The sequence below is a fragment of the Taeniopygia guttata genome, chromosome 1A (genome assembly GCF_048771995.1).
Source record: "Taeniopygia guttata chromosome 1A, bTaeGut7.mat, whole genome shotgun sequence".
Taxonomy (NCBI): Eukaryota; Metazoa; Chordata; class Aves; order Passeriformes; family Estrildidae; genus Taeniopygia; species Taeniopygia guttata.
In genome coordinates, this window is record NC_133025.1 from 70,240,303 (window position 1) to 70,266,126 (window position 25,824).

At 39.0% G+C, this 25,824-nt stretch overlaps 1 protein-coding gene across 2 annotated transcripts in view; it reads left to right on the forward strand.

The window, feature by feature from the left end:
• Positions 1 to 25,824, forward strand: part of KDM5A (lysine demethylase 5A) — a 48,720-nt gene that overhangs the window by 10,685 nt on the left and 12,211 nt on the right. Inside the window, exons 6-21 of one of the 2 annotated variants that reach the window (XM_030263644.4) lie at positions 1,436 to 1,541; positions 2,102 to 2,190; positions 5,589 to 5,747; positions 8,548 to 8,667; positions 9,762 to 9,920; positions 11,520 to 11,701; positions 13,326 to 13,488; positions 14,295 to 14,414; positions 15,656 to 15,850; positions 15,941 to 16,122; positions 16,387 to 16,511; positions 16,692 to 16,842; positions 19,748 to 19,862; positions 22,618 to 22,973; positions 23,527 to 23,665; positions 24,560 to 24,739. In XM_030263644.4, the coding sequence (XP_030119504.1) occupies positions 1,436 to 1,541; positions 2,102 to 2,190; positions 5,589 to 5,747; positions 8,548 to 8,667; positions 9,762 to 9,920; positions 11,520 to 11,701; positions 13,326 to 13,488; positions 14,295 to 14,414; positions 15,656 to 15,850; positions 15,941 to 16,122; positions 16,387 to 16,511; positions 16,692 to 16,842; positions 19,748 to 19,862; positions 22,618 to 22,973; positions 23,527 to 23,665; positions 24,560 to 24,739 (2,541 nt within the window). Of the gene's footprint in view, positions 1 to 1,435; positions 1,542 to 2,101; positions 2,191 to 5,588; positions 5,748 to 8,547; positions 8,668 to 9,761; positions 9,921 to 11,519; positions 11,702 to 13,325; positions 13,489 to 14,294; positions 14,415 to 15,655; positions 15,851 to 15,940; positions 16,123 to 16,386; positions 16,512 to 16,691; positions 16,843 to 19,744; positions 19,863 to 22,617; positions 22,974 to 23,526; positions 23,666 to 24,559; positions 24,740 to 25,824 lie in introns of both variants that reach the window. The other variant, XM_012569353.5, reaches the window with a different exon arrangement.

Genomic DNA, 25,824 nt, shown 5'->3' on the forward strand with positions numbered 1-25,824 from the left:
CTGTTAATGAATTTCAAATGGGAAATGAGGGGCTAGGAAGTCTCTGGTGTATTTCCTTATGGCTTGTTAGCCAAAACATGAGGAATTGGTGAGGAAAAATTTGCACAGTTGCACGGTGGGCTTACAAAGTTGGCCACATATAAAGTGCAAATAATTTAATAGCAAGATATAAATGCTCAAAATTAGAATATCAGCAGTAATTAGGTTGGAAAGATGCCTGTTAGCATAATGCATACCCAGTTCAGTGGGAACAGGGACTGTAAATATCACTAAAAATTCCTTAGAGTAATAATTCATGGGAAACTATATCTTCAAATGTTTTCTGGAAGCAAGAAAAACAACTGATTAAGGCAGAAGAATAATCTTCTATAATGTTTATTGCCAGTGTATTAGAACTTATGTTAAACACCATTTTAGAAGATTTTTTTTTTGATTTTTTTTAATAATTAAAGACTTTGAAGACATGTCATCCCAAGGGACAAGCATGAGATGTCAGGCCATAGCTTTGGAAAATAACAGATGAAATATCATCAGGAAGCTAGCTGAAGAATAACTTCTTTAAGATTATGTGCCCTTCAAAATTGATAGTCTTGCTGAGATCTTTTAAGATCAATGAATTTCAGGAGGAAGTTTTTGAACAGTGAGAATTTAGTGGCCTTCTATACCACATCAGAGAGATTTTTCCAAGTATAAGGAGGCAGCATAAAGAAAAATGCCAAGGTAATTGTGGTGCAGATAAAAGCAGATTTTTTTCTTGTTTTTCTTCTTCTTTTTGTTAGATTAGTGGCAGTGATGTGAGAAAATGAGGTAGGTCAGTAATGGGAAACAGGAAGAAGTTCATTAGAGCAGAACACTTCAGGAAACACCGCTGCCAGGGGCTTGGAGCTGTCACCAAATGGGTCTCTTTACTTCTGATTTTGAGCTTGCAACATGAGTAGCTGTGATCTGAGTTGTACTCACAACATTTCATCACAAATAAGCCCAGAAGCAGCCAAGCTTAAGGAAGTTGGTTGGAACTCATTAGTGTCGTGTGGATGTATCTACTCAAGGAAGCAGATAAGGAAATCCTGTTGAAACCACATTAAAATCCAGGCACTTTACTGAATCATGGTGATTTTGGAAATAGTTGCTCTGGCAGTCTTACTATTTTTTGCAAAATGTCAAACCTTGTTCCTTTATTTGGTGTAGCGGTCACTTCTTGTAGTTGATTTGGAATATTACATGGGAAATAATTTGGAAATTTGGGGCAAAAATTCTTTCTCTTACCCCATTTGCATATGTTCATTGCCTTTAGGAACAGAAAATCGTATATTTTCAGGCCTGCTTCTTTTGATGAGCACATATTCTGGGAGACTGGAATAGAAACAAATTGTGAAGAAACCTGGAGGGGAAATATTGGTCGTTTGTGCTGATGTGGTCTTGTATTTATTTTTAGGCAGAGGCAGGAGAAATGAGTAGAAACACCGAACTAAAGAAGCTGCAGATCTTTGGAGCTGGACCCAAGATGATGGGACTGGCATTGGGAACAAAGGATAAAGAGGGTAATTAAATCTTGGGCTCTTAGCTTTCTGTGAGTTCTTTGCTTTCAGTGAGACTGTCAAATCTTCCTGAATGTCTCTAGAGACAGTATTAAGAAGAAGGCAAATCAAAAATGGAAAAAGAAAGCTAAGTATTCTAGGGTTTCATTCACAAGAGATTTACAGAGTGCTTCATATAACTTGGCAGAGTTTCAGCTCTTTATGTATTAGATAGTAACAATAACAATTAAGCAGCCTTTCCATGGAACTGAGTGACTGAAAGGGGAAGCAGGATTTAAAAGCGCTGAAACTGATCCTGCCAGCAAAGTGCACAACTCAGGTGTCTAATTCTCTGTTTCTCATGAGGCCATTGGGATCACCTGTGAGGATAAGCAAAAGATGTTTTTCCTAATCCGTGTTGATTTTAGATTGACCAGATATAACATGCCATTTTACTTTCTTTGGACTGTTAAGTAGTTTCTGATCTGAAAGGCAGGGTGCCAGGCTGGGTGTGTGTGGTGTTTTTACAAGTGAAGTCTGTCTTGATGTCATATTAATAGCATTTAACTTCATTTTACTTCAAGATGAGGTGACGCGAAGGCGCAAGGGAACCCGATCAGAAGCATTTGGAATGCAGATGAGGCAGCGCAAAGGAACTCTTTCTGTCAACTTTGTAAGTTTGATGCCTTTGCTGTGACTTCTGATAGAAAGGACTTGGTTGATTTACTAAGATTTTTTGTTTTCCTCTAAAAGAACACCCACCCCTCCAAGCAGATGAATGAACGCATGCTGCAGCAGATGATAATATTATGGGAAGAAAGAACGGTATTTTGAAAAACAACCTGTGCTCAAGGCTTTTGTTTTCATCTTTGGGACAGGAAAGCTGTTTCAATGTGAAGCTTTTTGCTGATCATACTTGCTACATGCTTGAATGACTTCAGTAGTTCAGTTTGTGTTAGAGCTTCCCTTAGTAGAACAATTATAATACTCTTTTTTTTTTCCTTAGGAGAGATTCTAAGGTGTGCTCCACTACTTCAGGAGGTTGTTTTTAGCAATTCCACATCTTGTGTCTTCTCTGTGAATAGGAAAAATAAAACATTTAGTTCTCTGATGTTTGTCCATGGAAAAGCAATGTACAGTTGTTCTTAATGCCTTTCATAGAATGTGACTTCCTACTTTTAAAGTGTCATAACTTAACGTGTGTGTGCAGCCATGAATGAAGAGCTGTGCTTTTATTGTCTGAAGAATTAGGCTCGTCACTTAAAATTCAGCTGTTCCTTTTTTTTTGTCTCGTAGTGAATAATTTTTTTCTCTAGTGGATTCTCTTAGCCTGAGAACACTTACAAAAGCCTATCTTAAATTTCAACCATGGAAGACCAAGGCAACCTAAAAACTCTAGTAATCACATTTTTGTATGGGGCGGAAAAAGTGGGAGAATTTGGATATTTAAAAACAAGATCACTGTGCCATTGTCAATCACTTGGGATTTGTGTGATTTGAATTTTTTCAGTTGTGCTACTACTTCTGAGTATATGGTTTTCCTAGGCCATGTAAATTTGATAATTCTAACTATGCTTTCATTTTAAAATATTTTGTCTAGTCTTTTGGGTTTTTTTATGGAGCGCTATTATTTACTTACTCTTTTCATTTAACCTGTATTTAAAAGAAAAAATGAAAATGCTGCTACAATAGAACTATTGTTTTGAAACTGTATTGCTGTAACTCTAGTATTTTGAAATTCTGTGACTTAGTACTATTTAGTTCCACACTTTTTTTAATACTTGGATAAGGAAAGCAGTCCTAAATGCTGGAACATTTACCTCATATAACACTGGGCTAAAAAATACTGTGATGCCGTTTTTTGTGTATTACTCCATCATTTATTTCTCTTTTTTTAAAGTGCTAACTATGAAATTGGTTTCATTTGGTGAATTGTTGCAGTAAGGTAGAAAAATAATGAAGAAAGGCTTCATAAAATTAAGCCTGCTCTCCTGGAATCGGTGTCTGATCTTGTCAGAGCTAGCATTTTGCAAGTTCCTATGTGAGAGCAATTCTGTTGTGAGCAATTTGTTAACATAATAGTCTGTTCCTGGGTAAAAACAACCTGCTCCTGCAAAACTGTTTTTGCACTTAGATAGAAAAACGAAAATTATCTTTCACAAACAACTGTTCCTGCATGTACACATGGGGTGTTTGAGTGACCAATCAATACAGAATAACAACTTGCTACTAAGTAATAAAAGTAATTGGCAAGAATACTACTAACCAATTGGAGTCCCACATGAGGTCTGTAAAACTGTATAAAAACAAGTTATGTGAATAGAGAATGGCCTTTTTCCACCATGAAGAAAATGGAGTCCCATGTGATTTACTCCCATAGTGAATCACTAACTGGGAGATAAACTACGCCTTTTTATCCCCTCCTCTCTCCTTGATGCATATAATTATATATCATCACAGTCTTACACTGGTTTATTACATGGCTAGCAGGTTTTTTGTGGTTAATGCATAATCACAGGTCTGCTTGTTGTGAATGTCTATTTCAATGCAGTTTTTGTATTTTCCACATCATCACGTATGCTAACATAGATGTTGCATATGTTAATTGGAATTCAGAGAGAAGAAGGTATTAGCAGTGAGAGGTAGCTAGTGAGGACCACAGAAAACTTAGGATTGCTATTTTTATGTATTGCTAAGTTTTGGGAAGAGACTATGAAAGTGGTTGCTGAGGTACCCTCCCTCGCTTCTATGTACTTGCAACAAAAGCAGCTGGTTTGATGCATTAGACAGAGATAATGTTCCATGAGGGTGAGTGCATGGATTTTTTTTTTTTAAAGGGGAAAATGATACACCTCTGAGTAGAGCTGCATTATTTTTTAAATAGTTTAAGAAACCTGAGCAGTCTCCTTAAGAAGTATATTACTGCATAGGTAGGAGATTGCATACTTAACTGTATGCAGTGTTACTTAACTGTAGGTCACTGTAACTTGAGATGGGTTTGTCTTTATTTAATCCACCTGAGCCTAATCAGCTGAAATGCACATATTTTTGTGACATGTTGATTAAATTAACAGACCCCACCAAATGCAGCCCCACCTCTTCTGGTGTTATTTTGAGCTGTGTGAAGGGAATACACACAGCCTGAATTGTCACGGGCTGGTGGGAGTAGTAGCAGAATTTGGAGTAGGGTGTCATTAATGAAGTTCATGCTGTTAGTAAAAATTTATACAAAAGGTAATTTTTTAGCAAAGATTATGCAATAATGAGGATTGTTACAGTTCTTCAGTGTTATATTAAATGTCTCTATTAATTAAAGTTCTTTGCGCTCTACAGGAAGCTAGAGCAAAGAAAATTTGAAAACTCTCCATACGGTTTTCTCTCTGGCCCCAGAGGATTTCTCCCAGTCAGTGTTCTTCTTGTTGAGAGACTATCTTGAACAACTTGCAAAAACTGTTTTCTGTTGTATTTGGATGAATATTTCTTTCTTACCATTCAGAGTTTTTATTCTTTGCTTTGGAAAAAATGAGAAAGAAGTTGGTACTTTTACATGTGGTTTCCTTTGCTTCCTCATGAATTTTTAGATCGAAATCTGTAGGTTTGTGGATTTTATAATCTCATTTTCATTGCAAAGATACCACTGTACTGTTGCAAGTGATGATGTGTGTATTTCTGAAATACCTTTTTGAGATTTTCTATAGCCATGCAGTCTTTGTAGAGATACAGTTTAAATTGTTTTCCACAGTAAGAGGGCTGAAGAGAGGGAGTTCTAAAAACTGTAACTTACTCTTTTGCCTTAGAATAACATGAGTGAGATGCTGCTTGAGTTAGATAACAAAAGATAGTCCAACTGAACTGGACAATTATTTTGCAGAACCCAAAGTCCTCCGCCCCCACATAGTGCTGTTTTGGGAATGAAACAGAAACTATCATTATCAATACTTCTCAAAAGTCAGGGTTGATGCTCATATATTGGACTTCAGGATATCATCCTTTGTTCCTTAGTTTAAGGCAGGCTCTGGATGAGAAACTGCTTGTAACTTTTTTCTTTTTTCTTTTTTTTCCCTCCCACAGGTTGATCTCTATGTTTGCTTATTTTGTGGTAGAGGAAATAATGAGGATAAACTGCTACTGTGTGATGGATGTGATGACAGCTATCACACTTTCTGCTTAATTCCTCCTCTTCCTGATGTACCCAAGGGTGACTGGAGGTGTCCTAAGTGCGTTGCTGAGGTATAGTTCAAGAACTACTGGCGCTTTGTATGTGTACTTGTGTACCTGGAAAGATCAGAAGAAGAGCAGTTCAGCAATCCATCCATGTAGAATGCATGATTTGTTTTGGAATATTGCCAAGATGAGCCCTGAATTTTGGCTGATGAGCCATAAGAAGAGAGAAACATTCCTTCTAAAGCTTGGGCATAACCTTTATTTTTGATGTGGCTGTGTGACAGGTAAAAATTTGACCTTGGTATATTAAGAGCTGAAACTCAATTTTATAATTTGGTAGTGTGGAATTAGGTGTGAGAACTAGCATTATAATGGATGTTTCCACATAATGATGGCACAATTTGTAAACTATGAAGTAAATAAAGTATGACATTTAGGCATAACAGAGAGCTTTGATTATTAGAAAGACATTATGGCGTTGTTCAGAATGGCCTGTAGCAGAAAGTGAAAAAACTAATTTAAAGTTTTGTTGTAGCTATTTTAGATTTGGTTTTGTCTAAAAATGAATCTGCTCAGGCTCTGAAAGTGGAAGCTAGTTGAATTTCATTACTCAAAAAAGAAGAGCAGTTCTAAGAGATGATTGATCAACAGATAGCAAACATCACTTGATCGGTTTGGTATTTGTCTTAAGGAAACAAATTTTGCAAGGTCAGAAAGTTGGTAGATGTAGGATTCAGAGGAAGAGGCTTACTGTTTATGACTCTGTAATTACAAGGCTGGCTTTCACTCTTGAGGGAGCAGTTGTGCACATGTTTATAGGCCCAATTCCCCCCCCCGCCCCCTTGCCCTTCCTCAGTGTTGGCTGCTGCTGGTTCCTTTATGGTGGTGTTTGGAGAGTTGTGCAGCCACATGGGCTGGATGAGCTCGCTGCTCTAACCCTTCACTGAGAGATGAGGTTGTCAGATGAACTCGGGCAAATGCTGCTTAAAGAAAGCTGGAAATTCATAGCTACAGGCAAGGGAGGAGATGAAACGTTCCCTTTGGGCTGCTGCTCGGAGAGTGGATTAACCAAATTTATTTTCTCTTAAGATAGAGCAATAAAGAAGTATTAGCAGACTGCAGGATTCTAATATGGAGTTAACTTAGAGACTATAGTAGTAAATAGAGTGGCTGCAACAGTTCAAGAATGTGGAAACTCAAGAAATTTCATTATTGATAGTAAAACCAGGAATAGATTGTTATCAAAGAAAAAAATGCAGGCAGGGACAAACCCAGGAAAGATAAGATGTCAAGTAATTTTTTACTAGCAAATGATAGAGAAAATATTTTTAAAATTTTGGAAAGGCATTGAAAGTAAGAGTTAGGAGAAAACACATTACTATAATGTGTACTGGAGAGTAAACAAGTGACAGCAAAAGATGCTTGAAGTATTCACTAGTACTTTTTGACTTAGTTTTTACTTTAGATGTTAATTGTATACAGATCCTTACTGCAATTTTACAGCAGGGTACTGGAACAGAAGCTGGGAAGAATAGGGTGAGGGCTCTTTATATGTATTTAGGTCAACATTGTTTGACAGTGTTGACAGATGTTGTAGACTCTCTGTTGAAGGCTCCATTTAAGAGTGTCTCAGATTGGAAGACAAGATGTATTACATTTGCCCTCTGTATGGCAGTTGTCTTCTGTTAAGTGGGCAGTTTTCCTTATCTCTTTCACAACCAATTCTCCCTCTGGGGAGACATCTGCTGTTAATGGCCTATTGAATGTCACTGCACGGCTGATAAAAGTTGCAGCATCTCATTAAGAGATACTCCGCCCAGAGGGAGGAGCCAAGCATTCCTAACGATATAATCTGGGTTTTTGGGACACCAGACTCAGTTTTTCTGCTGGATTTCTAGGAGGACTGCAGCCATTCCAATTTGGATGGCTCCCAACACCCTGACCAAAAAGAGTGTCAAGTTGTATTCTGACTTTGTCAGTGGCTTTTCTTTTGTACTATTGGATGCATTTTGTTTTCTCTGTCACTTTTTCCTAATAAATTGTATTTTTGACTTGTTGGAGTCTCTCACTGATTTTGTTTTTAAATCAGAACAAAGAACCACTTTGATACGTGGTGGGAATAGTCTAAGGATAGTTCATCTTGAAAAAAAATACAACTACTGATGAATTCCTTTCCAGTCCTGTTTCTTTGACTGAAAAACTGATTATTTGATAGTTTTACATCATCTTTGTGTTCCAATGTGTCAGTTCCAAAGGAGCTGAGAAGGGCACATTAAAAATGAGTGGGGAGAGGGGCTGAAATGTGCACCAATATTTTTTTCATTTTTGGGATGAATGGGGATAGAACAGACAAAAACTTGGAGATTTTCTGTCAGATGGGCCATATCTGTTGTTGGCTGTGTAGCCCTGTTCTAATTTCCTTTTTCCTCTTCCCTATTATATATTTTCATGGTGTCAAATCTGTTGATGATTTGCTGACTTGATAAGGCTGAAACACTTGGGGGCTTTGTTCCTGTGTAGTTATTTTGCAGGTTCTTGAATCCAGTGTGTCTACAGAAATGTCCTGTGGCTGTCTAAGCATCTTGTGCACAGTCTTGCTTTGTGGCTAGCAGCAGTAGCTGAAGAAATGTAGCTATGGACAGGAAAGCAGAAGTGTGGAGGCCTGGGGTTACAGTGTTAGATTAGCTTCTGTGCCATTAATTCTGGTCTGTTTCTGTTGTGGTATGACAGCCTTGGCTGGAAAAGTCTCAAAACTGGTAGCTTATTGTGCTGGCTAAGGACTCAGATGGACACTAGGGCTTCTTGCTAAAAATGTAACTGTCAGAGTCTGCTTCAGGGAACAAAATTTCTATGTTCTGTCTCCTAGGAATGCAACAAACCCCGAGAAGCCTTTGGATTTGAACAAGCTGTCAGAGAATATACTCTCCAGAGTTTTGGTGAAATGGCTGATAACTTCAAGTCTGATTATTTCAACATGCCGGTCCATGTGAGTTTCAGCTTTTGGTCTGATTCCTTGCAAGGGAAAAAGAGAAGAGGTTTCAGCTGGTCTTGGATTTTTGCTAAGACATCTTAGCCTTGTTTAAAGAGGCACTATAAGCTTCAAATATGTAAACAAATTATTTAGCTAGCTGACATCTGGTCTCATTTCAACTTCATTTCACCCTTTCCCCAAAATGAGCAGACAACTTTATTGCTTGTTAGAGTTTACTGTGCTGGGCACACTCTAGTCAATGTTCTTGCCCTTTTTGATAAATTGGACTAAGTATCTTGCTCATTTGGCATAGGGGCCCTTTTCCTGCCCTCTCTATGCCTTTTGTCTTGGTTTAGTTTGTCCAGAGGATAAATCTTTGTTTTCCTTCCTCTTATGGTATTTTCTTGTAGGCAAGTCAATAGACTAAATCTGTCTGATAATCACAGTGTTTTTGGGTTTTTTGATTTTTTTATTATGCATCACAGCAGCATTTTTCAAACTAGAATTTCTGCTTTGGCACAGTTCCACTGTCCTGTGGACTGCATGCAGCACCAAGGTCTTCCTCCTCTCATGGTTCTTTGGTAATTTATGGACATTCTTGTTAAAGCTTCTTCCTTTTAAGGACTTCAATTTATGAGACAACTTTGGGACATGGAACAAAGCTTATTTTCAGAATAACCTTCATAAATGAATACATCTAAGAGTAATGATGAGTTATATGAAGATCAAATCCTGAGCACAGTTTTATATCTGGATTTCCTTACTGTTGTTCAGAAATCCTGGTCATTATCATCTGAAGTAGTTTGGAATTTGCATGCTTTGTTTGCATGGTTTGTTCTCTTTGCTGCTTTATTTCTACTGTCTGTCTCCTCTTCCCCCTGTGTTTTGCTGGATGTCTGGTGATTCCATCTTCTTTTGTTTATTCCTTCTCTCTGAAACATTCCAGCCACTATCAAGGAATACAGACCAAAACTATGACTTTGAAGAGATGTAGGGGAGAGGGGGAGTGACCTTGGTGTATGAAAATTCATGGGGAGTTAATAACGATTTATTGCTTGAATGATAATTTTTGTTATCTGCACATACCATAACCTCTCTTCTGCTTTCAGATGGTTCCCACTGAGCTGGTAGAAAAAGAATTCTGGCGATTAGTGAGCAGCATAGAAGAAGATGTTATTGTGGAATATGGGGCCGATATCTCATCCAAGGACTTTGGGAGTGGCTTCCCAGTGAAGGATGGCCGACGAAAGCTGATGCCAGAGGAGGAGGTGAGGAACAGGATATGCAAACTGACCCCATTCTTTGCTCTGCAGAAATCAGTGTGGATTTTTTCATGAAGAAATTTTTTCAGGCTTTTGCATGTACTTAATGTTCCTTTCGAGCAGGGCATTAATCTGATATTTGAGGTTGTTTTACAGATCTGGATGCTGATATGCAAGGTCTGTTTCATGATTTAAGTCACACCTGTTTTCTATCACTTAATCATAGCAGACAGAGATGTACAAGTTGTTGCAGTTTGTCTGAGTATGAGGAGACTCTTCAATAATATTTTTTCTTCCTTGTTCCAAACCTTTTCATTATAGAGTTAGGTACAGAAACATAATTCTGTCCTCCTTAGGAAACAGTGGGTGAAATAATGGGTGAAACAAACTAATTTGATTTAGCTTGCTTCTCTGTGCATACTGTAATAATGTAGATGTAGGTACAGTGTTCAATTATAAAAAATTCTATAAAGAATTTGGTAAGTGGTACCACATTTGGGAAGATGGTACCACATCTGAAAAGTGTATTACCTATTTTCCCAGACCTTACTGTAGAAAAGCAATTTTCTTGCTGCTTGTATGCTTAAATTCAGACATAGTAAAGGTGTGGTTTCCTGATTACACAGCCCAAAATCAATTTATACTGCTCACTGGAAGAGGTAATCCTGTTCACTGGCATCTCCCATCTCTTCCTGCACCTTCCTGTGTGTACCTTTGTTGGCTGTGCTGTGAATGTGTAGCTGCTTAGTGAGTCAGCACTGCTAATTCTATTTGTTTGAAGATAGTCACTTAAAAAAAAATCTCAACCAGATCATTTAAGTCTTCTGACTCACTGCAATGTCTTTGTAGTGTCAGAGCAAAGGAAACAGCAACAATATTTGGCTCAGCTGAGGGTCTGACCAGTCCTTTCAGCAGCTGTAGGATATATCTAAAATTCCAATCAATCCATGCTTAGAGCTTTTGTAAAAGTGGAAAGTAGATTAATGCTAAAGCAGAGTAGTGGACTGTCTGGATTATAGTTTTTTTAACAAATTGTGTGTATTTGAAAGTAAAGGTGAGAGTGGAAAACAGGTGATGGTGTCCTCTCAAAGATGAGTGTGGAGGAATTTCTTCCCTTGAGAAAATTTTCTAAAATAATCTATACAGTAGATCAACATAAAGTGCAGCATGGTAAAATGGGTGTGTAAGAAAAGCTGAAATAGTATAATGAGATTCACTGTATTGTTTACAATTTTAAAATTGCCTTATATTACTGGAGACTTCTATTTTAAGTTCTGCTGGCGTTGCTGGTATTTTATTCCACCAGAAAAGCATGAAACCTGCAGTCTTGTGATGGGGAAATATTAAAACCTAAGTGTATAAGCCTTGATCCAAAGAAGATGGGCTATATTGAAATACTAGGACTGTTACTAAAATCTTAGTGTGATTATTTGATGACTGCAGTATTTAAGTAATTATTTCTGGGTTTGATGTTGCATTGTTGCAGGAAATATCCTGTTATCTACTATAGAAATGGATAGGCTGATGTTTTCATTTGTACTTTGCTTTTCTGGACTTGGTGTCCTTATGTTCTTCTGATTTGTTTAAATTTTATTCTTTTGGCAGGATTATGCTCTCTCTGGTTGGAACTTGAACAACATGCCCATTCTCGAGCAGTCAGTCCTTGCTCATATCAATGCAGACATCTCTGGCATGAAGGTGCCCTGGCTGTATGTAGGGATGTGCTTCTCCTCCTTTTGTTGGCATATTGAAGACCACTGGAGCTATTCGATCAACTACCTGCATTGGTATGGGCTATCCTTTGTGCATCTACCTTACACTGCCCTGTTGGCTTTAGGAAGTTTGTAGTTCTACTTCAAAGTGCCTCTGCACACCGAGGACATTTGCAAATGAAAAGCTGAATGTGCAGAGGGGTCTGTGTTCTTAGCTGTGGCTGATTGAAAGTGAATACAGCTGCTTTTAAAGCATTGTAGTGGTTCAATGCAAGGCATTCAATTAAGGCAAACCCAGGACAAGCGTATTAGTGCCTTTCATGAACTGATGCAATATTCTTGTGTGGCCAATTTTCCAGTGTCACCAGACAATTGTGCTTTACAGGATCCTATCTCTTTTATGAAAGTTTTTTTTGTTCAGAACAGAGTTAAGAGTTCACTGGTTCCCTCCTTTATGATTTAAAGTTGGGGTGTCTGTGTGCTAGAAGTGGAATCTACTGTCTCAGGGCTTCTAGAGGCATCAGAGTTGACTGTTCAACAGAAGATCTGTGTAAACATAGAAATATTCCTTCTAAAGAGAAATTTGGACATAATTTTGCCCTTTGGAACAGTCCTGAAAGTGTTGAGATGTTCAGCTTTTTTGTCTGAATAGAAGTCTCGTGACAGATTAACTATGGGAATTGCTGTCTTCGAAGTGAGTGGGGCAGGGAGGGAGCTGTGGAAACTTTAGAAAGGTTGCTGGACATCTGGGAGAGATGACTTGATGGCCTTCAAACCACAAGTGCGCATCTTTGAAGAAGCACGTTCGCTAGCAGGGTCGGATGGGTACGCTTGGGATGGCATTACTGTTACTCCCAGCTCCGTGCCCGCTGCAGCATCGCCGGGTGCTGCCAGCAGAGGCCACCGCAGCCCGCTGAAACCACCGGGAATGCTGCTCCCGGCTCCGGCCTCTGGGATAATACACATCCATAGGGCTGTGTCAGCCCTGTCAGGGCTTTCAGCACATTCCTGCTTGTACTTAGTAAAAGGGATTTTAAAAATAAATCTCAGCGCTGTAGATGCTAGGTCGTGGCAGTTCGTTTTGGTTAAGAAATGACTGGAATAGTGCTTGATTAATTATTTGTTTAGTTTTAGTCCTATTAATCTTTTTGTTCCCTCGTACTTAACTAATCCATGTTATTTGGCATTTTTCATCTTAATGATCCAGTGGATTTCAGGTTTTTATTAATTAGTTAGGAATATTAGAGAGATTGCATGTATTTTACTCCACTAGATCGTATACTGTTCTGTTGGTTTTAGGAATATGGCTACTCCAAGCCTAATTGAATGGAAGAGCACCATGTTCTTTCTTAGACTGTAGGTGTGACAGCCAAGGTTTTGTTTATTGAACCTAATTCCTTCTTCCTGAGGGAAAATAATTGCCCATTTTAATCTTTTGGGGAGCATGGTAAGTGACAATTACCTTCCATGTTAAACTTGTCAAAGCAAATCTGCTGCCAAGTAGATTTGTGTTGGAGTGTAACTGATTTTTCAGATCAGAGTAATACATCCTGAAGAAGATGCTTAAAGACATTTTTTTAATCTAGGTGTAAAATGGCTGATGAGGACAGTGCTGCTGGCTGTGAGGTGTGCTTTACAACTGGGTGGCACCATCAGTTCCCTCTCACTTGTGTTCAGTCCTGTGCTTGTGTTCTGGTAGGGGAGAGCCGAAGACATGGTATGGTGTGCCCTCTCATGCAGCAGAGCAGCTGGAAGATGTGATGAAGGAATTGGCTCCTGAGCTGTTTGAATCCCAGCCTGATCTCCTGCATCAGCTGGTCACTATTATGAACCCCAATGTGCTGATGGAACATGGTGTACCAGTAAGTAGCACAAGAGCATTTTTTACATAAGTGCTTCTGTGTGCTCTCTTTTTTTCATTCTCTGCCAGATTTGTATAACAATGGTTTGGCATAACTCTGAAGAATTGTTACGGTAGGCATTTGCATATTCATTACTTATAGGGCGTTTTTTAAAGCTGTTTTCTAGACTCTTCCCTAGATTAACCAGGAAATTTAAATTATCTCATAACAGAAGTGAGTGTGCCAAGCTTCCTACATAAAATACCTTCCAGAACAAGCATATGCTGTGTATTACAGTTAATTTTTAATAAAAAAAATCCCCTCCCTTGTGTAAGAGCAAGTTTGTCTGAAATGCCTTTAAAAGCTTTTGACAGTAAAATATTTGTCGTACCTTCAGTAGAATTCTCAGCATTACAAAACTTTTTTTGACCAAACATAATTGACTGCAGACCTCTAAGCAGCAGTCATTATCATTTGCTTTTGTCTTAGGATAAATTGCTTCCTTGGCAAGTACCCCAACAAAGCAAACCATAAACTTTTTTCCAGAAGCTTTTGCACTTTGTGGTACAATGGATTAAATGATGATAGAGAAACATCCCTTTTGGGATTCATAAAGACAATTTTCAACTGTTGGCTTATATATTCAGTTCTTTTAAATTGAGTATTGATGTTAAGAAGGCAAAAACAATCCTTACCACTCTTGGGATAGCTGTGTTGCCTGTGGTGATCTATGGGTACAGAAAATGCTGCTCAGACCTCTTGTACTTTTGTGTCTTAAGCTGTTGCATGTTATGTATTATTTCTTTACTTAATCCTCCCTTTTTTAGGTTTTCAGGACAAATCAGTGTGCTGGCGAGTTTGTTGTGACCTTTCCTCGTGCCTATCACTCTGGATTTAACCAGGGATATAACTTTGCTGAAGCTGTGAACTTCTGCACTGCTGACTGGGTCTGTTCTTTTGTACATATTTGATATGTGACTTCTGCAAGTGGTGTGTTAGTAACTTAATTACCTGAGCACTCTTTTCAGTTAAATTGTGTATTTTATGTTCATAGTTCTTGGGACAGCAGTTAGAAACTGAGGGAAGTTTCATTACACAAAGTAATTCTAATTTTAGGCAGCTTCAGACTGAAACTTTGGACATGTGTTCTTCTTTTTTAGTCCTTCCACTGGTTAGCCAAAAAGTGGCATCTCACAGTACCTTTAGCTACTATTTCTGTGATGCCACTTTCTGAATTTGATACAGGTCTGTCTTGAAGTACTTTTGTCATTTGAATGTTTGAGATAGGCTTATAGCAGTGTTTGTTCCTCCTTTGTGCCAGCTCACTGTGCCTTTTAATCATATTAGTGCTGTTCTAATAGCTGTGCCACGTCAGTGCACAGCTCGTGTGGATTGTGTCAGTGCACAGCTCGTGTGGATTGTTTGGGAAATTGTCAAAGGAGTGTTCTGTTACTATCCAGGGTTTACAGTTGGAAGTTATGATCTTATCTCTAGTTTGTCTATCTCTAGCTTTGTTTTTTAAACTACAAATGGAAATTGTAGCTCTTTTTCAGAGACTTTTATTCTTTTATCAGAAGAATTGTCTGCAGGACTGGCAGTGTGTCAGGGCTCTTTTTTTCCCTCCAGCACTCATGATGTAATATGAGTGTAGCCTCTGTGAAAAACTGTTTAACTTGCACCAGCCATGTGAAATTTCCTTTGCTTACATAAAATGTAACCAGAAATATGTACAGCAAATTCATTTAGCATCTTTTTGCTTTAAAAGGTACAAAATGAGTGATACCAGTTTTCGTTAACTGTAGAAATTTTCAGGTTGAATGTCTATGTCCAAGCATAGTAATATCCAGAGGGGAATGTATTCACCTTAGCATAGACCAGATGACTTCCCTTTGGTGCCAGTTTCTTGCCACTGGAAGTAAAAAAAACTTAGGACAACTCTTAAACTTTTGTCTCCATGTTAGGTGCATAAGGTTATGGAAGATGCCCATCCCCAGCATCATCTGTGAAATGATTTAAGGTTGTTACAATTTTGTCCTCATCTGTGACATGATTTAAGGTTGTTACAATTTTCTCTGTCCCATCAAATATAACTCTTAGTCTGTCTTTTCCTGGTTTTTGTCAAAGGAAGGAAAATGGCAGCTCAGAGATGATTTTTTTTTCCCTGAATGTGATGATGTGGTTTCTGCAGCTCCCCATTGGACGTCAGTGCGTGAGTCACTACCGAAGGCTGGGACGTCACTGTGTTTTCTCCCACGAAGAGCTGATCTTCAAGATGGCTGCAGATCCAGAGTGCCTGGATGTCGGGCTGGCTGCCATGGTCTGCAAGGAGATGACTCTATTGATAGAGGAAGAGACACGGCTGAGGGAGTCTGTTGTACAGATGGTGAGTAATAAATGCTTGCAAAAGAACCTGCTTCCCTCTCCCCCTGCTTGCATTAGCATTTTTGAGCAAGTGGCTAATTCTTCTTGTCAGGGAGTGTTGATGTCTGAAGAAGAGGTGTTTGAGCTGGTTCCAGATGATGAACGTCAGTGCACAGCTTGCAGAACCACGTGCTTCTTGTCAGCTCTTACGTGTTCCTGTAATCCCGAGCGTCTGGTGTGCTTATACCATCCTTCTGATTTATGTCCCTGTCCCATGCAGAAGAAGTGTCTAAGGTACACAGGTTTTATTTGTCCCTACTTTTCTTCCATGTCTAATAGTTTGCTGTAGCCCAGTGGCCAAATACATTTGGCCACTTTTTTTCTCCTTCATTTAGGGAGTATTTTTATCCTCCTCGTTTCTTGGTTCCTAGGCAAATAGGTGTTGTACATGTTCTGTTTTTCTGGCCTTGCTGTAGCTGGAAAAACTCAGTACTATCAATATCCTGACTTTCATGTGGGCATTAATACTACTTCTGTCTTTTTTTCCCATACCTTCAGGTACCGCTATCCACTAGAAGACCTTCCTTCTTTGCTGTATGGAGTGAAAGTTAGAGCGCAGTCTTACGACACTTGGGTCAGTAGAGTTACAGAGGCTCTGTCTGCCAATCTCAACCACAAGAAAGGTCAGACTTCTGTCATTCTTAATAGGATGTCCTGAGATTCCTACATGTTTTCTGTGCTCTTACTAGCATTGTGCATTTCAAATTGAACTACACTGTTGGAACATTGATTGAAGGTTGTTGAAGCAATCCAAAATCTCTCTCTTTTTTGCATACAGATTTATTTATGTGCTCTTATTACAGATGTGATTGAGCTGAGAGTAATGTTGGAGGATGCTGAAGACAGGAAATACCCGGAGAATGATCTTTTCCGCAGGCTCCGAGATGCTGTGAAAGAAGCAGAGACCTGTGCTTCAGTAGCACAGCTGCTTCTGAGCAAAAAGCAAAAACACAGGTAGGACAGGCAGTTTTTCAGTACTTTCCATCTGCCTCTGTTACTTCATTGGACTTGGAAGAGTTAAAAACTGTAAGGTCCTACTGTGTAAAAGCTTCTTTCAGTCTTTCCTTTCCTTAGTGCTGTGACTCATTGAGAGGTAGAGGGGTGGAGGCAGATACAGTGACACAAAGGGCCCGAAGGTGGACTTAGTTGGAATATTATAAACATTCTGCTTTCAGCTGACTTGTGTACTGAAATGTGAAATCCTTTAGAGAAGTTGTGTTTGATTGCTGATGATGTGTTTTGCTGAACGTGTGGAAGAGTTGCAGGGAGAGACAGCTGGAGATAAAAATGTAATGAAAGTATGTTTTGACTGTGGGTGTTTGTGACAAAAGGATCTGGGAGAGCACAGCAGTACAGAGAGCAAAAACAGTCCATAGTTTGAGCCAATCTGCTACTTTTTGGGAAGGACCATGGGAGGCAGTGATGTGTGGCTGAAAAGTAGTGGCTTGTCTCAGTGACTTGGGGCAGTGTAACTCCCTTGGTTCTCTGTGTTGCCTGCCTTGCCTGTGGCTGCTTCAGTATTACTCTGTCTTCAGGCCCTGCTTCAGCAGGCTGATGGATGTGTTCCTTGTTCTGTTCTTATGAACTTTCAGGAGCATGTTCTTCCTTCTATCCTGTATGTTTTGTGCACTGAATAAGTCCCATAGAAAATAGCTCAATGAGGTGACTGTAATTCTTGTGGCAGCAATTGTACAGTAAATTTATGTAGCTTGTAGTTCCTCTGTTGAAGATAAGATTTGGTTTTATAGTTGGTTGTATTTCTTGCCTGTGTGGTTCCTATGCATTACTTAAGACATTCTGAGAGAGTAAAAAGTCAATACCTTGTTAATTATATGCCCAACTTTGCTACACAGAACATAATACATGTATCATAATTGCTTGAATTTAAACACTAAAATGTTAGTTGTACCACCGATCCAAGTGTAACAATCTGTTCTAACTGGAAAACTGTTAGACAACAGAGAAACATTTTTTCTGTATTTGGAGGCTAAAGAAGGCTCTCCTGATTGTTTTTTATTGCTTGTAGAACCCTACTGCTACAGAAGTATTACTCACTTAGAACTCTGATCCAGGTGAGGGAAACAGCATGACAGGGGTTGCATTGCCTTGTTCTAGTGAAGCATAATTATTTTGATGGCTCCCAGGTGTTCCTGGTCTGGTGCTGCATCTTCCTCTTCCTCCTGCTGTTGGAGTATGACAGCCCTCTCTCAACAGTCCTTCAGTTGCTGAGATACATATATCTGTCATATATGTAAGAAGAAGTAACTGTTCAGTTAGTTATTTGGTGGGTTTCCAGAGCTACCCCAAGAAAGACAAGGGGGTAGAAGGATTTGGCAACTTTCAGTGTCATGTCTGATCTAAAGATAAAATAATTTTATGAGGCAAAAAAAGGACTTGTATATACATTTGAGGGCTGTTGTATACTAACTAAAAATATTTTACAAAATTAAGGTTAGAGGAAGATCTTGAAACTTCTTTGAACATTGCTAGGCAGTGTAATTATAAAGGTCATGTTCAGCTGCTTCTGTAACATTTATGTTTATTTATGTTTTTGTAACATTATGTTTAACACCTAGAGAAGGAACACATTTACAGAAAAGATAAGGTTATTAAAAAATCAAATTAAAACCAAGTGCTCAAACAGAGCAATTTGGCAGGCATCAATGCAGCAGTAAACTCGTGGTCAAATGTAGCAGAAGAAAATCTGTGCCTTATCAATCTCTTTTTGAATAAACCCCAAAAATGGATAATGTGTAGCTGTGAAGTTCTGTCCAATATTCTAATCCTAGATCTTTACCTTCTGCTGAAGTTGTGAGTTTCCACAGGCAGGGATAATTGTGCCTTTTTGTGCAGCCTCATGCTGTGGCAGTCTGTGGTTGGACTAAGGCCAGAACGCCACTGTGACACTGTAGAGTGTCCCCTCCCTCAGTTTTGTCCCTTGGAGCCCTCTACCCCTTTGCCCTCACTTTTTGAGGGGGCTTTTGGGGGCACAGCAGGTCTGCTGCAGCCACTGCTCCTCATCACTGTCTATTGGAGCAAATCAAAGCCTGCAGGATTCTTTATTCCCCTTCTGAAGTTTAGCTGGTGTGTAATTATATTTGATCATTAATCTAAATTTTGTGTTTACAACTTTATGTAAGTCCATAGTATAAGATAGAATTTTTTTTTCTTTACTATTTCTGTAGAATTAAAATGTAGATTAGTTAGCAGGGAATAGCTCTTCAGTATTTTAAATCTGTTGTAATTGGGAAATTGTGCCTGCCAGTGATCTGTACAAGTATTTAATTTATGCAGTGTGTCACTTTTAAGTCTCCATTCAGTGGGCTTGTTACACTTGCTCTGAGTGATATTTAATAGAATATTAAGTTCTTTGCAGAACTTGTCCCACTGAATATCAGTCCTCTGTTGCAAGGTCAGTTTCAGCAGTTCTCCAGCTACAAAAGAGAAAGCACTTGATAGTAAGACTTGTGTTCAGGGCTTGCTGCTGTTGCATATCTCAGGCTTCTTGTCAGTGCCTGGCAGGGCGGACAATTCCTGAGCTGCCTAAAGCAGACTTAATGGGGCTGTATTCTTCTATTTGTAGCAAACTCCATTTGAAATTCACCTAGACAATTATGCCTCTGAAGGGCAGGGTAAATGATCTTGAAGGTGCTTAGGGGAATTGTATTAGATTTTGTTTTCAGGATTTTGGAATTCTTGTTCAGTTTGAGTTACATTTTTTTTTTGAGTTCTTAGGTGATTAAATGCTTTTGGTAACTTCTCAGTAATCCTGATAGGTAATTTCTGTCACTGTGAATGAATGCAAGTATCATCATCTTCTCTCTCACCTAATATTTAATTATGCTCATTTGTACAGCAGAGTGAGCCAAGACAGTGGAAGGACACGGACCAAGCTGACGATGGAGGAGCTTAAAGCATTTGTGCACCAGCTGTTCAGCTTGCCATGTGTTATCAGCCAGGCCCGACAAGTAAAGGTAAGATTGCATTTGCTCCTCTGATAATGCTGTGCCTTTTAGTTTGTTCTGGTCTTGTGGTAGTATGTTTTTTTTTAAACAGACAATTTTGCCTGGTGTAGAGGATGAAAAGCTTCTGATGTAAAACATATGTGCACTTTTTCCTGGTGCCTGGTACAACAGGCGTTGTCCGATGTGGTGGTGCAGCTAAACAAAGACAGAAGATTCCTTTCCCCTGTCATTGTCCAGACAGCCCAGTTCTAAATCTCTCAACCAGTTCCTCTTATTCCATCATCATTAATGCTCTTTGTAGAGTTTAAGTTTTGGTTAAATCCTCTCCTTTATATGCTTTTGTAGAAACCTCTGAGGGTTACACTGGTGTGCTTTTTCAGGGCAGCAGGAAAGCAGTGCCACATTGTCAGTTATTCCATAAATACATCTCAGTCTTGCTTTCCAGGCTACAGCCTTCTAAATCTGTATGCATGGCCTGCATTTCTTGCCCTTCATATATATCTTTGCACCTGTCTCTGAATGAATCTAAACTAATAAGTAATCCAGATCATAGTGATTCCCCTGGCTGCTATTACCATTTGTCATTCTTGCACTCTGCATCATAGCAAGCGTTTTCAGCAGCAGTCTTAATTTGTTTCTCTGTCACTGGTGATGAAATACTTAACAGCATTTTACCTACTAACCAACTTGTAGAAAACTCTTTAAGAAACATCCTTAATAAAGATTTTTTTGCCTAGAGAAATGCTTCCTGAGATGTATGTTAATCACTTATTAACCTGCATGCTCTGCTTGTACAGTTTTACGTGTGTTTAGTACTAGATAGAGGGCCTAAAATCCTGTACATTACCATAGATGCAGCTGCTGCCACATAGCCAAACATACAGTTTAAAAACAAGTTGTTTTTTTTTCAGAAGACCCCTTTTCCATAAATGTTTGTTAGTATTTATAGCCTTCATTAATGAATTTTATATAGTTCCATGATAATTCAGTGTTGATAAGAGAGACTTTATATTGGAATTTCTTATTGTTTACATAGTATTGGCATTTATTTTCTGAAAACAATTTCCTTCAGAAAATCATAGGGCTCTAGTATGCAGGTTTGCCAGGGTTGTTGTTGCTGTCTTTGTCCTTCAGAGGTGTTCTCTAACCAGTTTGCTGGCATCTAATAAAGTGGAAAGTGCTTTCTCATCCTCATATGATAGGATGGTTTTACTTCTTTACACAGACATTAGTATCTAATTACACATACTATTAGTATTAGTAAAAATACTTACTAATATTTATTAATAAAATTTTATCATCATCTATTAGGTAGACATGCAAGATTGTTCTCAGAAGGGCTTTTTTGTTTTTAATGTATTTAAAACTTGCTTTAATTAAGACATAATTCACAGATGAGAGGGCTGCAGACATATAATTAACTCTTAACAGTTTTAGCTTGTATTTTTGTCTAATACCTTCTCACAGCTAGTCCATCTTCCCCACCCCTCAGCATTAGGAACAAATCTGGTTCCAGTTCAAGTACTCTGCCTATGCATGTGCATGCTCTTGAAGCCTCAGCATAATCATTAGTCAATAAATAAATATTATAATTTTACTGATTACAAACTGTAGTCTTTTTGTTTCTGACTGAAGTCAGATAATGATAATTTATGCCTAAGCACTTGCTAGCTTTTAGCATGGCATTTGAATGCAATTATCCATCATAATGAATAGCAAAATAATTGTCATGTTGGATGATGAGTATTTTCTAACACAAAAGGCATTGTAATTATTAAACTGTAATAATTTACTGTTGCCACTATGAAACATTAAGAATATGTTCCCTAAATCAAAATCTTTATAACATAGATCTTGTTCTTTCTTATGAATCCCTTCCAATTTTCAGACAGTCATGAAAAGCAGCATCAGCCAAAAAAGGCAGTAAGCTAAGGGTTAGGAAATGCAGGGTTTGCTCCTTGTTGTGCCATCGGCTTGCTGGCAGAAATGCCTGTCTTGTAAGAGACTTGGGGGTGAATCCATTGAGTATGCTGGTTGAACGTCCTTGAACAAGTCTCCTGCAGAGATTCTTTCCTGTCTGTTTGCTGTCTTTGATTTCTTTTCATTGCAGTGCCAAAACATGAAGATGAGGACAAGTGTGGCAGTGCAGTTGGATTTCTCTGAAATTGTCTCCTTTAATAAGAGGGTTTTACATTTTCATTTCTTTCTTTAGTGCAATAAAGCCCTGATGCTTATAAGTGGTGGTCCTGCTTTAGGGAATATTACTTTCAACCTTCACCATTGTTATTTTCAGGACTTGTGGCATTCGTGTTCTCATAAATCTCTGGTTTCTCCTCAGCATGTTTCTTTCTGCTTTGTGTTGCTGTCATTTCTGTAATGTCCCTTACACAATTGAAATGATGACCTGTTTGCTGAAGTCCCTCTTCTTCCCCCTCTTAAAACTCACATTGACTGGACAGCACTGAATGTTCTGTTTTGTTGGGAGCTCTTGTCATTTGCAGTTGTACTATTTTAGGTTCAGAGTTTGATGCAACTAATATGCCTAAGGTATGAAACATTAGGCCATCAAAGTTTAGATGGTCTGTTACTTAATTTCTGTCAGACTTGATGGGTTGTGACAGCTAGCTGGCATTGTGTGTAGAAGCTCGGACTGATGAGTTGATGATCAAATACAGATTCACAGCTCACTGATCTCTCAGTTGGATTTTCTTTTGGATTCTGTGGGTGTTTTTTCCTAATTGATTTGTATTGTATGTTACTTCAGAATCTGCTCGATGACGTGGAAGAGTTTCATGAGCGTGCTCAAGAAGCTATGATTGATGAGATCCCAGACTCTTCCAAGCTGCAGGAGTTGATAGACATGGGCTCTGGCCTTTATGTTGAACTTCCTGAACTGCCAAGGTTGAAGCAAGAACTGCAGCAAGCACGGTGGCTGGATGAGGTGAGGTCCACCCTCTTGGATCCCCAGAGAGTCACCCTGGATGTGATGAAGAAGCTGATTGACTCTGGTGTGGGCTTGGCACCACATCATGCTGTAGAAAAAGCCATGGCTGAGCTGCAGGAGCTGCTCACAGTCTCAGAGAGGTGGGAGGAGAAGGCCAAGGTCTGCCTGCAGGCCAGGTGAGTGTTCCTTTACAAAATGTTCTTGGAGGTCACACACTTTTGTGTTTCTCTTTCTCTTTTGAGATGTGACTTACCTCTCAAGTTGGGCTCTTGAAGCTGTAGTTGCCTTTCTTATTTAGTTTTTTTGTTTTTTTTTTTCCCTAACCTCCCAGCAGTTAGATTGCTCTAGAGCTGGATTTGAGATTGATGAATTGCAGAAGTGTTGATTCCCTGTCATGTTGCACAGTGGCAGGAGGCTGAGGTTGAGCGTGTTGCTGCTGTCTTTGCTATTCATTCCTCTCCACAAAGAACTCTTGACTATGCTACCAACAAAAGAGAAGGCTTGGTGTTAAGAGATTGTGATGCTGTGCCCTTCTGAGCTTGATTGTGCCAAGCCCATCAGCCTTCTCACCTCCTGTTATTTGGTAGCCAGTAGCATCCTCCAAGCATAGAGCCATGGTATCCTACACTGCAGAGTAGTGGTGAAGTTGCATCACCAGCCTGTCAAATTTATGGCTTTAGATGACTGGTATTATGAGAGAAGGCTGGAATTGGGTTTTTCTTACTCTAGACCACGCCAAAGTATGATGGCTCTGGAGGGCATCGTGAATGAGGCAAAGAACATCCCTGCTTACCTGCCCAATGTGCTGGCACTGAAAGAAGCCCTGCAGCGAGCTAGAGACTGGACAGCCAAAGTGGAGGCCATTCAGGTAAGGGTTACAGCAGGGACTAGAATCTTCTGCTTGCACTCTTTTATTTGGATGTGTCCTTTATTCCTAGCATCTCTCTTCACAAAAGTGGCCTGAAGAGAAGCCTTGCTATTGCTCTTAAATGTGCTTACCAGAGCTCGTGTACTTGATTTTCTTCTTGTGCATTTATTTCCCCACTGGCCATCCAATTTCTATTTCCCTTCCTTTTATCTATTTCAGAGCAGGTATAAAAGCTAGCAAATTCATTATAATATGGTAGTTGGTTTTGGAAGTGTTCAGCATTCTGTCACTGAAAATATTTAGCTGCAGCAGAGGATACTCTCAGGTTTTCAGTTTTGTATCTGCCTATGGAAATTTGTATTTTTATTTTCTCTTTATAATGTTGCAAGATTTAATGGCAATGGTGGCCAGAATTTTCTGAAAGAGGTGAATTAGTTCAGTAACCTCTGAACTAATTATGAAGGAGATTAATTAGTTCAGTAATCCCCCCTCCTACTAGTCTACCCACATAACTTGGTCCTGAGTTCTGTGATATTTGTGGGTGCTGATCGCTGAATTAGAACTGCTTATCTTATACTAGGTATTGTTGGGAGTTGAAGTGAGAATCCCAACAGATTTCACATCAATCCTTACACAACTCTTGCTGTTAAACAGACAGCATTTAGATAACTGTCTGAAAATGGAATGTGGTCTTACTCCCTGAGCCAGCTGGCTCTGTTAAAATAAAAGCTGTATGAGAGAATTGTTTAAAATAACAGTAGATTGAAACACTGCCCTCCTTTCCTTTCCTATGGAACTGTTTGAGACAGTGACAAAGTAGTGTATACTTAAAATTAGACTGGCAGCTGATACAATGGTAGAATTATTGGCTTAGAAAAATTTACTTTCCCCCAGAATGGGAGCAACTATGCATACCTGGAGCAGCTGGAGAGCTTGTCTGCCAAAGGCCGCCCCATCCCAGTGCGCCTGGATGCCCTGCCCCAGCTGGAGTCCCAGGTGGCTGCAGCTCGTGCCTGGAGGGAGCGCACAGGAAGGACCTTCCTCAAGAAGAATTCCAGCTACAGTCTGCTACAGGTGCGCAGCACATACTTCCCTGTTGGAAGAACACACTTCCCTGTCAGAAATTGGTCATGATGGCCCTTAGCTGTCTGGAGGGAAGAGCTGGTTCAGTTACACAGGATTACAGTTTCTTTTCATAATAGAATATAATTTCAGCTCTTCTTGGGTGAAAAGAATGAAAGAGGCAGAAAGTCTGTGTGGTTAGTCCTGTTGTATGTTATAGCCAACCTCATCTCTTACTTGTGAAAGAAGGGGAGAAAGTAAAGTATTTTTTTGTCATTGAAAAAACGTAGGCCTGAAATAGACACAAACCTGTCTCAAATTGATAAATATTTTCACTTGCCTCCCTGTTTAAATGCTAAGAAAATAGATTAAATATTTTATAAACTGTTTTACTAGAAGAAAAAAATTAGTCAGCTACTGTTTATTTCACTTCAGTGAATGTAGTGACTGTTCTTGTTCTAATAAAAATCAATCATGTATTTGAAAATCTATCATATCTATTTGACAGACTTCCCTTTTGTAAGGAAAACAGTGCCAGTTCAGCTGCATTCTCGGAGGCTGTATTTTTCATTCTCTTATGTTGTTAATTCTCAGAGGTTTGTCTTCACTTTTATTGAAATATCCAAATCCAGACAAATCCCCACTCACTCTCTGACTTGCCCTAGTGCTGTGTGAAGTGCAGTAGTTACGTCTTGTGTCTCAAAGGAGGGTACAGATGTTTAATGTTTTCCAGTGGGTTTCCCTGTTGCAAATGCATCACACTAATTTTTGTTCACTTTGTGATACATTCTAGATACAGCTTCTTCTCTATATTCTTCTGCTTAACTAGTTAATTAATATATTCTGGTTTTGCATTTTCCTAATGGTAGCAATTTGAGTTTTTCCTATATTGAACTTAATTTGCTAGATTTTATATTTAAGTATGCATTCCAACTAGCCATGATGACTTAAAGCTTTGTTCTTGTCCTTAAAAGTGCTTTTCAGCCTCTCATATTGATATTGAAAGGCTTATAGCATACTTTTAGGGGTTTTTCAGGCACCAAGTTGCTGATATAAATATGAAATAATTTCTAAGACTTGATTTATAGAGGCCCTGA